The sequence below is a fragment of the Pseudophryne corroboree genome, chromosome 6 (genome assembly GCF_028390025.1).
Source record: "Pseudophryne corroboree isolate aPseCor3 chromosome 6, aPseCor3.hap2, whole genome shotgun sequence".
NCBI classification, from domain to species: Eukaryota; Metazoa; Chordata; class Amphibia; order Anura; family Myobatrachidae; genus Pseudophryne; species Pseudophryne corroboree.
In genome coordinates this window covers 394,844,995-394,862,132 of record NC_086449.1, presented here as the reverse complement: position 1 = coordinate 394,862,132, position 17,138 = coordinate 394,844,995, and the positions used below count along the sequence as shown (strand labels likewise).

At 49.6% G+C, this 17,138-nt stretch overlaps 1 protein-coding gene across 3 annotated transcripts in view; it reads right to left on the bottom strand.

The window, feature by feature from the left end:
- ATP5F1C (ATP synthase F1 subunit gamma) overlaps positions 1-17,138 on the bottom strand; it is a 79,744-nt gene that overhangs the window by 46,010 nt on the left and 16,596 nt on the right. For all 3 annotated transcript variants that reach the window (XM_063926821.1, XM_063926820.1, XM_063926822.1), the window contains exons 4-6: positions 15,187-15,391; positions 14,250-14,393; positions 14,109-14,173 (exon numbers count right to left, since the gene is read on the bottom strand). In XM_063926821.1, coding sequence (XP_063782891.1) covers positions 14,109-14,173; positions 14,250-14,393; positions 15,187-15,391 — 414 coding nt within the window. The remainder of the gene's footprint in view (positions 1-14,108; positions 14,174-14,249; positions 14,394-15,186; positions 15,392-17,138) is intronic.

Genomic DNA, 17,138 nt, shown 5'->3' with positions numbered 1-17,138 from the left:
CTCCATCACGTCTGCGGCCTCACTACCACGCAATGTGGGAGAAGCCCCAGCATCGTTGCCACGTGTTGCAGACATAAGAATGTGCACAATATCAGGCAACCTGGTACAATGTGTAGCAGCAATATACCTCGCAAGAACACTCGGTGAAGTGTGTCTATGACAGCACAAACCGGGAGTTCAAGAGATATATAGGGTGACTATGAATCACAAGTAAAAATACACAGCAAGTATATCTTGTGATACAATCCTATATTATACAGAAAGAAACCTGATCCATTTAGCCCCCTCAGGTATAGCAATATAGGAGTAGCCCACTGAGTGAAATACCCTTTAATAAGGCAACCACGCAGCAGCTACATGCACACACACAAATATAGTCACAAGCGTACCTTGCAGAAATGATGTACCATAAAACTGCACTGGACTAGCAATACAAAGTAATACTCAGTATGGCTATATGTGTTAACAATAGATATAACTAGCACAGTAGCTACTGGATGTATATCACAGGGTGTTTGTACCACACAACCCTGAATGTATGCACTCTTTCTTAACTAACACTGTCCCAGTGACAGGTAGAACACTTAAGTGTCCTGTAGGAAGCACAGCATTGGCAATCAGGCGGTTCTACAGAGGAGGATTTGCACCAGCAGTCCCAGGAACAGCACAGCTCTATCAGTGATGGCTGCTGGCCGGGAGTGAAGGAGAGGAAAGCAGCTCCAGGGCGGGAACATTTGTAGAAATGGCACCCTGGGGCTGTGGGGAGGGGCCACAGGTCCGACCTGCTCCCCCTGCTGCCATCCCACCGGGCGCTGCGGGCAGTTAAAAGCGGGGTTTATGTATAGTAAAAGACCCCCAGACCTGTGCACATTAAGTGTCCCTGGTGGCTAGGGGAGCGGCTGCCCAGTAATCAGTGTCCACGCCAGCACGCGCGCGGCCCGCCTCCTAAGTCCGCGCTGGATCGCGGTAAAGTGCAGGCACAGAAGCCCCTTACTTTCCCCGTACCTGCGGCTCCACGATCTGGGAGGACGGCGGCGTGTGTGCGACTCACGGTTTGAAGAAACCGGCGCCTCCGCTGCAGTGACCCGGCAACCAGGGCGCGGGAGTATACAGCGCCGCTGGGGGTGACGGAGCTGCAAACAGGAAAGTCTACGAGACGTTGCCTGCTGCAGCCCTTTGTAGTCTGAGAGAAGACTCTTCAGTTCTTTCTTTCAATTAAAGCAATGAATAGGCTGCCTAATGCAGCCCTCCTGTTAAGTGCCTGCTTACTGCATGGCACCAATTTACAAACTGAGCTACTGTGCACGGAGGCGGGGTTATAGAGGAGGCGGCGCTGTGCATTTTGGGAACAGTCAAAAGCTTTGAGACTGTTGGTGCCTCGGATCAAGAGCCTACTCTACACCCCGATGTTAATCCTTGTGGAGCCCAGTGTACCCCGCAGCAGAAAACTATTAGGCAGAGAAAAACTGTGCCTGTACTCTCCAGGCACAAAACTGAAACTGAGGTGATTCTTGAACAGGCTGCAGATGGGAGGGGTTAGAGAGGGAGGAGTTAGTTTCTATAGGTTCTGTGTCAAACTCCCTTCCCACACAATCTAACCCATCAGTAAGTGTGCAGCGTCCCCTAGATGGATGAAAGAGAAAAAAATAAGAATTTACTTACCGATAATTCTATTTCTCGGAGTCCGTAGTGGATGCTGGGGTTCCTGAAAGGACCATGGGGGATAGCGGCTCCGCAGGAGACAGGGCACAAAAGTAAAGCTTTTACAGGTCAGGTGGTGTGTACTGGCTCCTCCCCCTATGACCCTCCTCCAGACTCCAGTTAGGTACTGTGCCCGGACGAGCGTACACAATAAGGGAGGATTTTGAATCCCGGGTAAGACTCATACCAGCCACACCAATCACACCGTACAACTTGTGATCTAAACCCAGTTAACAGTATGATAACAGAGGAGCCTCTGAAAGATGGCTTCCTAAACAATAACCCGAATTAGTTAACAATAACTATGTACAAGTATTGCAGATAATCCGCACTTGGGATGGGCGCCCAGCATCCACTACGGACTCCGAGAAATAGAATTATCGGTAAGTAAATTCTTATTTTCTCTATCGTCCTAAGTGGATGCTGGGGTTCCTGAAAGGACCATGGGGATTATACCAAAGCTCCCAAACGGGCGGGAGAGTGCGGATGACTCTGCAGCACCGAATGAGAGAACTCCAGGTCCTCCTTTGCCAGGGTATCAAATTTGTAAAAATTTACAAACGTGTTCTCCCCTGACCACGTAGCTGCTCGGCAGAGTTGTAATGCCGAGACCCCTCGGGCAGCCGCCCAAGATGAGCCCACCTTCCTTGCGGAATGGGCCTTAACAGATTTAGGCTGTGGCAGGCCTGCCACAGAATGTACAAGTTGAATTTTGTTACAAATCCAACGAGCAATCGACTGCTTAGAAGCAGGTGCACCCAACTTGTTGGGTGCATACAGTATAAACAGCGAGTCAGATTTTCTGACTCCAGCCGTCCTTTAAATGTATATTTTTAAGGCTCTGACAACGTCCAACAACTTGGAGTCCTTCAAGTCGTCTGTAGCCGCAGGCACTACAATAGGCTGGTTCAGGTGAAACGCTAATACCACCTTAGGGAGAAAATGCGGACGCGTCCGCAGCTCTGCCCTATGTCGAATGGAAAATTAAATAAGGGCTTTTATAAAACAAAGCCGCCAGTTCAGATACTCTCCCGGCCGAAGCCAGGGCCAGTAACATAGTCACTTTCCATGTGAGATATTTCAAATCCACATTCTTTAGTGGTTCAAACCAATTGGATTTGAGGAAATCTAAAACTACATTTAGATCCCACGGTGCCACCTTAGGCACCACAGGAGGCTGTATATGCAGTACTCCTTTGATAAAAATCTGGACCTCAGGGACTGAGGCCAATTCTTTTTGGAAGAATATTGATAGGGCCGAAATTTGAACCTTAATAGATCCCAATTTGAGACCCACAGACAATCCTGATTGCAGGAAATGTAGGAAAACGACCCAGTTGAAATTCCTCCATCGGAGCACTCCGCTGCTCGCACCACGCAACATATTTTCGCCAAATACGGCGATAATGCTTCGCGGTGACTTCCTTCCTTGCCTTTATCAAGGTAGGAATGACTTCTTCTGGAATGCCTTTTCCTTTTAGGATCTGGCATTCAAACGCCATGCCGTCAAACGCAGCCGCGGTAAGTCTTGAAAAAGACAAGGACCCTGCTGAAGCAGGTCCCTTCTCAGAAGTAGAGGCCACGGATCGTCCGTGACCATCTCTTGAAGTTCCGGGTACCAAGTCCTTCTTGGCCAATCCGGAGCCACTAGTCTTACTCCTCTTTGCCGTATAATCCTCAATACCTTTGGTATGAGAGGCAGAGGAGGAAAAACATATACCGACTGGTACACCCAAGGTGTTACCAGCGCGTCCACAGCTATTGCCTGCGGATCTCTTGACCTGGCGCAATACCTGTCCAGTGTTTTGTTGAGGCGAGACGCCATCATGTCCACCATTGGTTTTACCCAACGGTTTAATAGCATGTGGAAAACTTCTGGATGAAGTCCCCACTCTCCCGGGTGAAGGTCGTGTCTGCTGAGGAATTCTGCTTCCCAGTTGTCCACGCCCGGGATGAATACTGCTGACAGTGCTATCACGTGATTCTCCGCCCAGCGAAGGATCCTGGCAGCTTCTGCCATTGCCCTCCTGCTTCTTGTGCCGCCCTGTCTGTTTACATGGGCGATTGCCGTGATGTTGTCCGACTGGATCAACACCGGTCTTCCTTGAAGCAGAGGTTCCGCCTGGCTTAGAGCATTGTAGATTGCTCTTAGTTCCAGAATGCTTATGTGAAGAGACTTTTTCAGGCTCGACCACACTCCCTGGAAATTTCTTCCCTGTGTGACTGCTCCCCAGCCTCTCAGGCTGGCATCCGTGGTCACCAGGATCCAATCCTGCATGCCGAATCTGCGGCCCTCCAATAGATGAGCCTCCTGCAACCACCACAGACGGGATACCCTTGTCCTCGGCGACAGGGTTATCCGCAGGTGCATCTGAAGATGCGACCCTGACCATTTGTCCAACAGATCCCTTTGCATGGAATCTGCCGAAAGGGATTGCTTCGTAAGAAGCTACCATTTTTTCCCAGGACTCTTGTGCATTGATGTACAGACACCTTTCCTGGTTTTAGGAGGTTCCTGACCAGGTCAGATAACTCCTTGGCTTTTTCTTCGGGAAGAAAAACCTTTTTCTGAACTGTGTCCAGAATCATCCCCAGGAACAGCAGACGAGTTGTCGGCATTAATTGGGATTTTGGAATATTCAGAATCCATCCGTGCTGCTTTAGCACCTCTTGAGATAGTGCTAAACCCATCTCTAGCTGTTCTCTGGACCTTGCCCTTATTAGGAGATCGTCCAAGTATGGGATAATTAATACGCCTTTTCTTCGAAGAAGAAATATTATCTCGGCCATTACCTTTGTAAAGACCCGAGGTGCCGTGGACAAACCAAACGGCAGCGTCTGAAACTGATAGGTGACAGTTTTGTACAACGAACCTGAGGTACCCCTGGTGTGAGGGGTAATTGGAACATGGAGATACGCATCCTTGATGTCCAAGGATACCATAAAGTCCCCTTCTTCCAGGTTCGCTATCACTGCTCTGAGTGACTCCATCTTGAACTTGAACTTCTTTATGTACAGGTTCAAGGACTTCAGATTTAGAATAGGCCTTACCGAGCCATCCGGCTTCGGTACCACAAAAAGAGTGGAATAATACCCCTTCCCTTGTTGTAGAAGAGGTACCTTGACTATCACCTGCTGAGAATACAGCTTGTGAATGGCTTCCAAAACCGTCTCCCTTTCTGAGGGGGACGTTGGTAAAGCAGACTTCAGGAAACGGCGAGGTGGCTCTGTCTCTAATTTCAACCTGTACCCCTGAGATATTATCTGCAGGATCCAGGGATTTACCTGCGAGTGAGCCCACTGCGCGCTGTAATTCTTGAGACGACCGCCTACCGCCCCCGAGTCCGCTTGCGAAGCCCCAGCGTCATGCTGAGGCTTTTGTAGAAGCCGGGGAGGGCTTCTGTTCCTGGGAAGGAGCTGCCTGTCGCTGTCTCTTCCCTCGTCCTCTGCCTCGTGGCAGATATGAATAGCCCTTTGCTCTCTTATTTTTAAAGGAACGAAAGGGCTGCGGTTGAAAGGTCGGTGCCTTTTTCTGTTGGGGAGTGACTTGAGGTAGAAAGGTGGATTTCCCGGCCGTAGCCGTGGCCACCAAATCCGATAGACCGACCCCAAATAACTCCTCTACGCATCGCCTGTCCACTGTCGTGTCCATAAAGCTCTTCTGGCCGAAATGGACATAGCACTTACCCGTGATGCCAGTGTGCAGATATCTCTCTGTGCATCACGCATATAAAGAAATGCATCCTTTATTTGTTCTAACGACAGTAAAATATTGTCCCTGTCCAGGGTATCAATATTTTCGATCAGGGACTCTGACCAAACTACCCCAGCACTGCACATCCAGGCAGTCGCAATAGCTGGTCGTAGTATAACACCTGCATGTGTGTATATACCTTTTTGGATATTTTCCATCCTCCTATCTGATGGATCTTTAAGTGCGGCCGTCTCAGGAGAGGGTAACGCCACTTGTTTTGATAAGCGTGTTAGCGCTTTGTCCACCCTAGGAGGTGTTTCCCAGCGCTCCCTAACCTCTGGCGGGAAAGGGTATAAAGCCAATAACTTCTTTGAAATTAGCAGTTTTTTATCGGGGCACCCCACGCTTCATCACACACGTCATTTAATTCTTCTGATTCGGTAAAAACTACTGGTAGTTTTTTCACACCCCACATAATACCCTGTTTAGTGGTACCTGTAGTATCAGCTAAATGTAACATCTCCTTTATTGCCAAAATCATATAACGTGTGGCCCTACTGGAAAATACGGTTGATTCGTCACCTTCACCACCGGAATCAGTGCCTGTGTCTGGGTCTGTGTCGACCGACTGAGGCAAGGGGCGTTTTACAGCCCCTGACGGTGTTTGAGGCGCCTGGACAGGCACTAATTGAGTGTCCGGCCGCCTCATGTCGGCAAACGACTGCTTAAGCGAGTTGACGCTATCCCGTAATTCCACAAATAAAGGCATCCATTCTGGTGTCGACCCCCTAGGAGGTGACATCCTCATATTTGGCAATTGCTCCGCCTCCACACCAATAACGTCCTCATACATGTCGACACACACGTACCGACACACAGCAGACACACAGGGAATGCTCTATACGAAGACAGGACCCACTAGCCCTTTGGGGAGACAGAGGGAGAGTCTGCCAGCACACACCAAAAAGCGCTATATATGACAGGGATAGCCTTATGATTAAGTGCTCCCTTATAGCTGCTTTTATATTAATATATTGCCATTTATTTTGCCCCCCCTCTCTGTTATACCCTGTTTCTGTAGTGCAGTGCAGGGGAGAGACCTGGGAGCCTTCCTGACCAGCGGAGCTGTGACAGAAAATGGCGCCGTGTGCTGAGGAGATAGGCCCCGCCCCTTTTTCGGCGGGCTCGTCTCCCGCTATTTAGTACATTTAGGCAGGGGTAAATATCTCCATATAGCCTCTGGGGCTATATGTGAGGTATTTTTAGCCTTTTTAAAGGTTTTCATTTGCCTCCCAGGGCGCCCCCCCCCAGCGCCCTGCACCCTCAGTGACTGCCGTGTGAAGTGTGCTGAGAGGAAAATGGCGCACAGCTGCAGTGCTGTGCGCTACCTTAAGAAGACTGCAGGAGTCTTCAGCCGCCGATTCTGGACCTCTTCTTGCTTCAGCATCTGTGAGGGGGCCGGCGGCGTGGCTCCGGTGACCATCCAGGCTGTACCTGTGATCGTCCCTCTGGAGCTTCATGTCCAGTAGCCAAGAAGCCAATCCATCCTGCACGCAGGTGAGTTCACTTCTTCTCCCCTCTGTCCCTCGTTGCAGTGATCCTGTTGCCAGCAGGAATCACTGTAAAATAAAAAACCTAAGCTAAACTCTCTAAGCAGCTCTTTATGAGAGCCACCTAGAATTGCACCCTTCTCGGCCGGGCACAAAAATCTAACTAGAGTCTGGAGGAGGGTCATAGGGGGAGGAGCCAGTACACACCACCTGACCTGTAAAAGCTTTACTTTTGTGCCCTGTCTCCTGCGGAGCCGCTATCCCCCATGGTCCTTTCAGGAACCCCAGCATCCACTTAGGACGATAGAGAAATAAATAAATATTTACCTTCCTTGGGTCCACCTGTCAGTGAGTCTGGGCGGGCACGGCTCGCACTGTGCTACGCAATGTGACCTCTAAAACCAAGTCACGCTGTGCAGGGGGAGCCAGGCAGTGTCCGCTATATTGTGACCCAGCTCAGATTAAAAATGTTTCTTTAAAAAAAAAAAAAAAGGATTTTAGTACCTACCGGTAAATCCTTTTCTCCTAGCCAATCAGAGCTCGCGGACCGGCAGCCAATCAGGAGCCGCGGCTGCCGGTCCGCGAGCTCTGATTGGCTCTCGAACCGGCGGCTGGTTTGAAGTACTACACGGCGCCGCCGCTCCCACCCGACAGCCGCGCTCTCCTCCGTGTCTCACGGTAAGCAGCACGGAGGGGAGGGGGGAGGGCATCTGCATACCTGGCACTGTGGGGGTCATCTGCATACCTGGCACTGTGGGGGTCATCTGTATACCTGGCACTGTGGGGGGCATCTGTATACCTGGCACTGTGGGGGGCATCTGTATACCTGGCACTGTGGGGGGCATTTGTATACCTGGCACTGTGGGGGGCATTTGTATACCTGGCACTGTGGGGGGGCATTTGTATACCTGGCACTGTGGGGGGCATTTGTATACCTGGCACTGTGGGGTCATCTGTATACCTGGCACTGTGGGGTCATCTGTATACCTGGCACTGTGGGGGCATCTGCATACCTGGCACTGTGGGGGGCATTTGTATACCTGGCACTGTGGGGAGCATTTGTATACTTGGCACTGTGGGGGCATCTGTATACCTGGCACTGTGGGGGCATCTGCATACCTGGCACTGTGGGGGCATCTGCATACCTGGCACTGTGGGGTCATCTGCATACCTGGCACTGTGGGGGGCATTTGTATACCTGGCACTGTGGGGGCATCTGTATACCTGGCACTGTGGGGGCATCTGTATACCTGGCACTGTGGGGGGCATTTGTATACCTGGCACTGTGGGGGGCATTTGTATACCTGGCACTGTGGGGGCATCTGTATACCTGGCACTGTGAGGGGCATCTGTATACCTGGAACTGTGGGGGGCATTTGTATACCTGGAACTGTGGGGGGCATTTGTATACCTGGCACTGTGGGGGGCATTTGTATACCTGGCACTGTGGGGGCATTTGTATACCTGGCACTGTGGGGGCAATTGTGGATCTGGCACCGCACTATTGGAGGCATATGTGTATCACGTCCCATTTTAACTGGCCACACCCATTTTTTTGGCGCGTGGGCGCCTCCGGCGCGCACACACAGTACCTCTAAGGGGCAGACCTACTGGGGGGCAGGGTAATTTTTTAAGTTGAGAATTTTTGTATGGCCCCCGAAGGATTTTATAAATATCCAAATGGCCCTCGGTAGAAAAAAGGTTCCCCACCCCTGTCCTAGAGGATGCTGGGGACTCCAAAAGGACCATGGGGTCTATACCAAAGCTCCAACACGGGCAGGAGAGTGCGGACGACTCTGCAGCACCGACTGAGCAAACATGAGGTCCTCCTCAGCCAGGGTATCAAACTTGTAAAACTTAGCAAAGGTGTTTGAACCCGACCACGTAGCTGCTCGGCAAAGCTGAAGTGCCGAGACCCCTCGGGCAGCCGCCCCAGATGAGCCCACCTTCCTGGTAAAATGGGCCTTCACTGATTTCGGCACCGGTAGCCCAGCCGAAGAATGAGCTTGCTGAATCGTACGACAAATCCAGCGTGCAATAGTCTGCTTCGAAGCAGGATGACCAATCTTGTTGGAAGCATACAGGACAAACAGCGCCTCTGTTTTCCTGGCCACCACCGTTCCGGCGACGTAGATCTTCAAAGCTCTCACAACATCAAGAGACTTTGGAACTGCCAGAGCATCTGTAGCCACAGGTACCACAATAGGTTGGTTAATGTGAAACGAAGAAACCACCTTCGACAGAAATTGTTGACGCGTTCTCAATTCCGCTCTATCTGAATGGAAGATCAAGTACGGACTCTTGTGAGATAAGGCCGCCAACTCAGACACCCGCCTAGCAGATGCCAGAGCCAACAACATGACCACCTTCCAAGTGAGAAACTTTAACTCAACCTTACGCAAAGGTTCAAACCAGGAAGACATAAGAAACTGTAAGACCACGTCAAGATCCCATGGTGCCACTGGGGGCACAAACGGAGGATGGATATGCATCACTCCCTTCACAAAAGTCTGAACCTCAGGGAGAACAGCCAATTCCTTCTGAAAGAAGATAGATAAAGCCGAAATCTGCACCTTGATGGAACCCAATTTCAGTCCGGCATCGACGCCCGCCTGCAAAAAATGGAGAAACCGACCCAAGCGAAATTCTTCTGCAGGAGTATCTTTAGTCTCACACCACGAAACATACTTTCTCCAAATACGGTGATAATGTTTCGCCGTAACCTCCTTCCTCGCCTTAATGAGAGTGGGAATGACCTCCCCAGGAATACCTTTCCGAGCTAAGATTTGGCGCTCAACTTCCATGCCGTCAAACGCAGCCGCGGTAAGTCTGGAAACACGCATGGACCCTGCAATAACAGGTCCTCCCTTAGAGGAAGTGGCCAAGGATCTTCCACAAGTAATTCCTGAAGATCTGGATACCAGGCCGTTCTTGGCCAATCTGGAACTACAATAAGTGCTCGCACTCTTGCCCGTCGAATGATTCCCAGCACCTTTGGAATGAGAGGAAGCAGAGGGAACACATACACCGACTGAAAGACCCACGGAGTCACAAGGGCGTCCACTGCACTGGCCTGGTGGTCCCTTGACCTGGAACAATACCTCGGAAGCTTCTTGTTGAGGCGAGACGCCATCATGTCGATCATCGGCGTTCCCCAACGCTTCGTCAGTTCTGCAAACACCTCCTGATGAAGAGCCCACTCTCCTGGATGGAGATCGTGTCTGCTGAGGAAGTCTGCTTCCCAGTTGTCTACTCCCGGAAGGAAGACTGCTGACAGAGCGCTCACGTGTTGTTCCGCCCAGCGAAGGATTCTTGTGGCCTCCGCCATAGCCGCCCTGCTCCTTGTACCACTTTGGCGGTTTACATGCGCCACCGCTGTTATGTTGTCCGACTGGATCAGGACAGGTTGACCCTGAAGAAGGCTTTTTGCTTGTAGCAGGCCGTTGTAAATGGCTCTTAACTCGAGAACATTTATGTGGAGACAAGATTCCTGGAGCGACCATTTCCCCTCGAAATTTCTTCCCTGGGTGACTGCGCCCCAGCCTCGGAGACTTGCATCTGTTATCAACAGGACCCAATCCAGGATACCGAGTCGGCGGCCTCCAAGGAGGTGAGCACTTTGTAGCCACCACAGGAGAGAAATCCTGGCCCTGGGAGATAGACGTATCTGCCGGTGCACGTGCAGGCGAGATCCCACTGAAAAGCCCGAGCATGAAACCTGCCAAACGGAATGGCTTCGTACGCCGCAACCATCTTCCCCAGAACTCGAGTACATTGATGAACAGACACACTCTTTGGTCTCAGAAGTTCCCCGACCATCGTCTGGAGTTCCAGAGCTTTTTTTTCCGGAAGAATCACCTTCCGTAAGCCTGTGTCCAGAATCATGCCCAGAAAGGGCAACGATTGGTCGGAATCAACTGCGACTTTGGCAAATTTTGCAGCCAACCGTGTTGTCGCAGAACGGACAGAGACAAATCCACATTTCTTAGTAACCGTTCCCTGGACCTCGCCTTTATCAGGAGATCGTCCAAGTACGGGATAATGGTAACACCTTGCTTGTGAAGGAGAACCATCATTTCTGCCATGACTTTGGTGAAAATCCTCGGGGCCGTGGAAAGCCCAAACGGCAATGTCTGAAATTGGTAATGAGAATCCTGTACCGCAAACCTTAGGAAGGATCGGTGCGGAGGATATATCGGAACGTGTAAGTAGGCATCTTTTATGTCGACTGACGCCATAAAGTCCCCCCCCTTTCTAGGCTGGCAATCACAGCTCGAAGAGATTCCATCTTGAACTTGAAAACCTGCAAGTATGGATTGAGGGACTTTAGGTTCAGAATCGGTCTGACCGAACCGTCCGGTTTCGGTACCACAAAAAGGCTCGAGTAGAACCCCTCCCCCCGTTGGGACGGGGGAACGGGAATAATGACCCTCTGTAGACACAACTTCTGTATTGCTGCCAGCACTACCTCCCTGTCCGGAAGAGACACTGACATGAAAAACCGGTGAGGGGGTGTCTCCTGAAACTCCAGCTTGTATCCCTGAGATACAATCTCTAGGACCCAAGGATCCAGGCCTGATTGAATCCAGACCTGACTGAAGATCTGCAGACGGCCCCCCACCGGTCCGGACCCCCCCAGGGAAGCCCCAGCGTCATGCGGTGGACTTGGTAGAGACAGGGGAGGACTTCTGGTCCTGGGCGCCTGACACTGCAGGCGACTTCCTTCCCCTTCCTCTACCTTTTGAAGCGAGGAAGGACGAACCTTTTCCCCGCCTGTATTTATTCGGACGAAAGGACTGCATCTGCTGATGTGGTGCCTTTTTCTGTTGTGTGGGAACATAGGGAAGAAAAGACGACTTACCCGCAGTCGCGGTAGAAACCAGGTCAGCCAAGCCGTCCCCAAACAAGACGTTACCTTTGAAGGGTAAAGCTTCCATAGCTCACTTGGAATCGGCATCAGCATTCCATTGACGGATCCACAGCGCCCTCCTGGCCGAAATCGACATGGCATTGGCTCTTGATCCCAAGAGATCAACATCCCTCGCCGCATCCTTCAGGTAATCTGCAGCGTCCTTGATATAACCAAGAGTCAAAAGAACAGTATCTTTATCAAGGGTATCCATATCAGCAGCTAAATTCTCATCCCATTTAGCAATAGCACTACTCACCCATACCGACGCCACACAGGTCTGAGTAATGCACCCGTATTAGCGAAAATGGACTTCAGCGACGTCTCCAGCTTGCGATCCGCCGGATCCTTGAGAGCTGCAGTGTCAGGAGACGGAAGCGCCACATTCTTAGACAAACGAGATAGAGCTTTGTCAAGATTTGGAGACGCCTCCCATTTTTCCCTGTCAGAGGGGAAAGGATACGCCATGTAAATCCTCTTGGGAATCTGCCACCTCTTGTCCGGCGACTCCCAAGCCTTTTCACAAAGAGTATTCATTTCATGAGAGGGGGGAAATTGCCCCTCAGGTTTTTTTCTCTTTGAACAAGCAAATCCTTGTTTCCTGCACCGCAGGTTCATCAGAAATGCGTAAAACATCCTTAATAGCCACAATCATGTACTGAATACTCTTAACTAATCGTGGATGTAAAGCAGCCTCAGTGAAATCGACCTCGGAATCAGAATCCGTATCGGTATCAGTATCTACCACTTGATTAAACGGCCGCTTTTTTGACCCCGATGGGGTATGCACCCGAGTCAAAGCATCCTCCATGGATTTTTTTCCACACCTGTGTCTGTGACACAGATTTATCTAACCTCTTTGACAAAGAAGCCACATTTGTATTAATTGTATTTAACAATGTAAGCAAATCAGGTGTCGGCTGCGCAGACAGAGCCAGCTCCAGACCCGCATCTGCCCCCCCAATAACCTCCTCCGGTGAATAGCATTCAGCCTCAGACATATCGACACGGAGTATCGACCCACCGACACACACACACACAATGTCTCAGCTAGGGGACCACAAGGAAGCCCGGAAGGAGAAACACAGAGGGAGTATGCCAGCTCACACCCCAGCGCCCATATATCCCACCAAAGCACATATGGGAAAGCGCTGCTGGAAAAACACTAATTTGCACCACCAAACTGTGCCACTGTGCCCCCCCCTTCCCCCCGATCAGCTCCCAGTTACTTTCAGTGGAGCTTTAGAGGTCCCGGGCCAACGTCTCCTGCAGCCGCGTGTGGAGGAGAAATGGCGCCTGTGAGCAGCGCGGCTAAGCTCCTCCCCTTCCCGACGCGCTTCAGCCCGCCAAATTTGAAAAATGCCGTCGGGGGTCTGAAAAGCGCTGCCGGCTCCCAGACCTCAGTAACTGCTGCCCAGGGCGACCTCCAGCACCCTGCGAGTGCCGATGGAGAAGTGTGTGGGAGCATGGAGCGCAGCGCTACCGCTGCGCTGTACCTCGTTACTGAAGTCTTCTGCCTTCTGCATACTAACCTGGCTTCTGTGAGGGGGGTGACGGCGCGGCTCCGGGAACAAGTAGCTAGGCGCACCAAGTGATCGAACCCTCTGGAGCTAATGGTGTCCAGTAGCCAAAGAAGCAGAGCCCTTAAACTAAGTAGAAGTAGGTCTGACTTCTCTCCCCTCAGTCCCACGCTGCAGGCAGCCTGTAGCCAGCAGGTCTCCCTGAAAATAAAAAAACATAACAAAAGTCTTTTCTAGAGAAACTCAGGAGAGCTCCCCTAGTGTGTGTCCAGTCACTCCTGGGCACAAAGTCTAACTGAGGTCTGGAGGAGGGGCATAGAGGGAGGAGCCAGTTCACACCCAGTTAAAGTCTTTTCAGTGTGCCCAAGCTCCTGCGGATCTCGTCTATACCCCATGGTCCTTTTGGAGTCCCCAGCATCCTCTAGGACGTAAGAGAAAGCAGCATTGGGCCCGAACCCTGGGATTGGAAGCTTAAATCCCAGCCAATTTTAGGCCAAAATTCCAGGATCCCACCGATCCCAGGATTGACCACCCTATACACTATACTAGCATAACACACATGCAGGACTTAAACTGCACTGCTGTGTGGGGATTACATGACGATTGACACTTAGTAAATTTGAAAGATAGAGCACCTTCTAAACCAGTGTAATTAACAGAGCAGCAAATCACAGAGAGATTAGCAGAATAGCAATCTAAACTGTATCACACAAATAAGAGTGGATAATGCCTACCGGAATTTGCAACAGTGTCAATAGAGAAGATTGGCTTTTCTTCAGTCTTGTAAGAAATGACTGACCTACAAACACAGAAAATAATGAGTAAAGGTTCATAGAGACAAGTAAAAATCATAAGATTATAAAAACTCTTCATACCTGAATCTATTGAACAGCACAGATCCTTGGTCAAATTCATAGCCAGAGTTCAGCAGCTCTGAAGCAATGATAGAGGCATCACCAAACGTTGGAGGCTTCCTGCCAACTTCCTTAAAGTTCAGAAGTAAGTGTCCACCGTGAGTCCTTCAAAAATAAATCAGTGTCAAATACTGTTAATATGGCTTGACAATATTTTAACAAATTATCATACCAGAATTTATCATGATATGCCCCCACTTTACAGCTGCCTATGTTTTCCTATTAGATTCTCCCCATAAATACTGCTACAAAAATGAGACGCAAAATATATAAAATAGCAAGTGATCAATTACACTTCTTACACTTTAGTTGAAATTATTTCACAAATTCTCACAAAAGATCTTCAAAGCATGACCCATTGGGCAGAGCTGCAGTAAATCATCTTGTCCTTTTGACATAACAAAATGCTGAGTTAGGTACCAGCAACAAACCGTAGGTGTCATGGCTACCTGGCTCCAGAAATTATTCTGCCAATAAATGGCTAAATTTAGTGTTCACAAAATAAAATGATTAATATGTAAAAAGAACCAATTTTTGTTAAGGTGTGCATATTGTTTTTGCTTTGTACTGATAAAAATCTCTCATTCATAGGGGTCTATTCATGAAGCAGTGAAAAGTGTGGAGAAGTGAGCCTGTGGAGAAGTTGGCCATAGCAACCAATCAGCTGCTCCGTACAGTTGTACAGCATGCAAATTATAAATGTTACTTTAATGTTGATTGGTTGCCATGGGCAACTTCTCCACTGGTTCACTTCTCCACACTTTTCACTGCTTCATGAACAGACCCCTAAATTGTTTTTAAAACACTGAAGAAAACTGAGCTATTACTAGGCCACGGTTTGCATATACTTGCTGATAAGCACATTCCTCCCAAACTATCCATCGCTATTCATACATACCTTTGAAGCAGGCCTCTCAGCTTGTCCCCAATTCCAACCACCATAACTTTCTTTCCACTTGCAGACAGAGTTGAGATTTCAAGCTTAATGGCTTTTGCCACAGAGGTATGAATAGCACCGCAGAGGCCCCTATCGGAGGACACTCCAATTATAAGGTGATTCTTCTTGTCCTCGGGAGCCTTAATTTCAGCTTTCTCATACAGTGCTAAGGGAAATAAAAAGGTTATGCCATTAAATTGGCCTAGAATCACAAATAAATGGAATTACAAAATAGTCCATTATGCTGATAAGTGGTTTTATGATGGCTGATAAAGTGATCCTATCATGATTTATACAAACAAAAATAAGAATTTACTTACCGATAATTCTATTTCTCGGAGTCCGTAGTGGATGCTGGGGTTCCTGAAAGGACCATGGGGAATAGCGGCTCCGCAGGAGACAGGGCACAAAAAGTAAAGCTTTAGGATCAGGTGGTGTGCACTGGCTCCTCCCCCTATGACCCTCCTCCAAGCCTCAGTTAGGTACTGTGCCCGGACGAGCGTACACAATAAGGAAGGATTTATGAATCCCGGGTAAGACTCATACCAGCCACACTGTACAACCTGTGATCTGAACCCAGTTAACAGTATGATAACAGCGGAGCCTCTGAAAAGATGGCTCACAACAATAATAACCCGATTTTTGTAACTATGTACAAGTAATGCAGATAATCCGCACTTGGGATGGGCGCCCAGCATCCACTACGGACTCCGAGAAATAGAATTATCGGTAAGTAAATTCTTATTTTCTCTATCGTCCTAGTGGATGCTGGGGTTCCTGAAAGGACCATGGGGATTATACCAAAGCTCCCAAACGGGCGGGAGAGTGCGGATGACTCTGCAGCACCGAATGAGAGAACTCCAGGTCCTCCTTAGCCAGGGTATCAAATTTGTAGGATTTTACAAACGTGTTTGCCCCTGACTAAATAGCCGCTCGGCAAAGTTGTAAAGCCGAGACCCCTCGGGCAGCCGCCCAAGATGAGCCCACCTTCCTTGTGGAATGGGCATTTACATATTTTGGCTGTGGCAGGCCTGCCACAGAATGTGCAAGCTGAATTGTATTACACATCCAACTAGCAAAAGTCTGCTTAAAAGCAAGAGCACCCAGTTTGTTGGGTGCATACAGGATAACAGCAAGTCAGTTTTCCTGACTCCAGCCGTCCTGGAACCTATATTTTCAGGGCCCTGACCACATCTAGCAACTTGGAGTCCTCCAAGTCCCTAGTAGGCGCAAGACACCACAATAAGCTGGTTCAGGTGAAACACTGACACCACCTTAGGGAGAGAACTGGGGACGAGTCCGCAGCTCTGCCCTGTCCGAATGGACAAACAGATATGGGCTTTTTTGAGAAAAAAACCACCAATTTGACACTCGCCTGGTCCAGGCCAGGTCCAAGAGCATGTTCACTTTTCATGTGAGATGCTTCAAATCCACAGATTTGACTGGTTTTAACCAATGTGTTTTGAGGAATCCCAGAACTACGTTGAGATCCCACAGTGCCACTGGAGGCACAAAAGGGGGTTGTATATGCAATACTCCCTTGACAAACTTCTGGACTTCAGGAACTGAAGCCACTTCTTTCTGGAAGAAAAATCGACAGGGCCGAAATTTGAACCTTAATGGACCCCAATTTGAGGCCCATAGACACTCCTGTTTGCAAGAAATGCAGGAATCGACCGAGTTGAAATTTCTTCGTGGGGCCTTCCTGGCCTCACACCACGCAACATATTTTCGCCACATGTGGTGATAATGTTGTGCGGTCACCTCCTTTCTGGCTTTGACCAGGGTAGGAATGACCTCTTCCTGAATGCCTTTTCCCTTAGGATCCGGCGTTCCACCGCCATGCCGTCAAACGCAGCTGCGGTAAGTCTTGGAACAGACATGGTACTTGCTGAAACAAGTCCCTTCTTAGC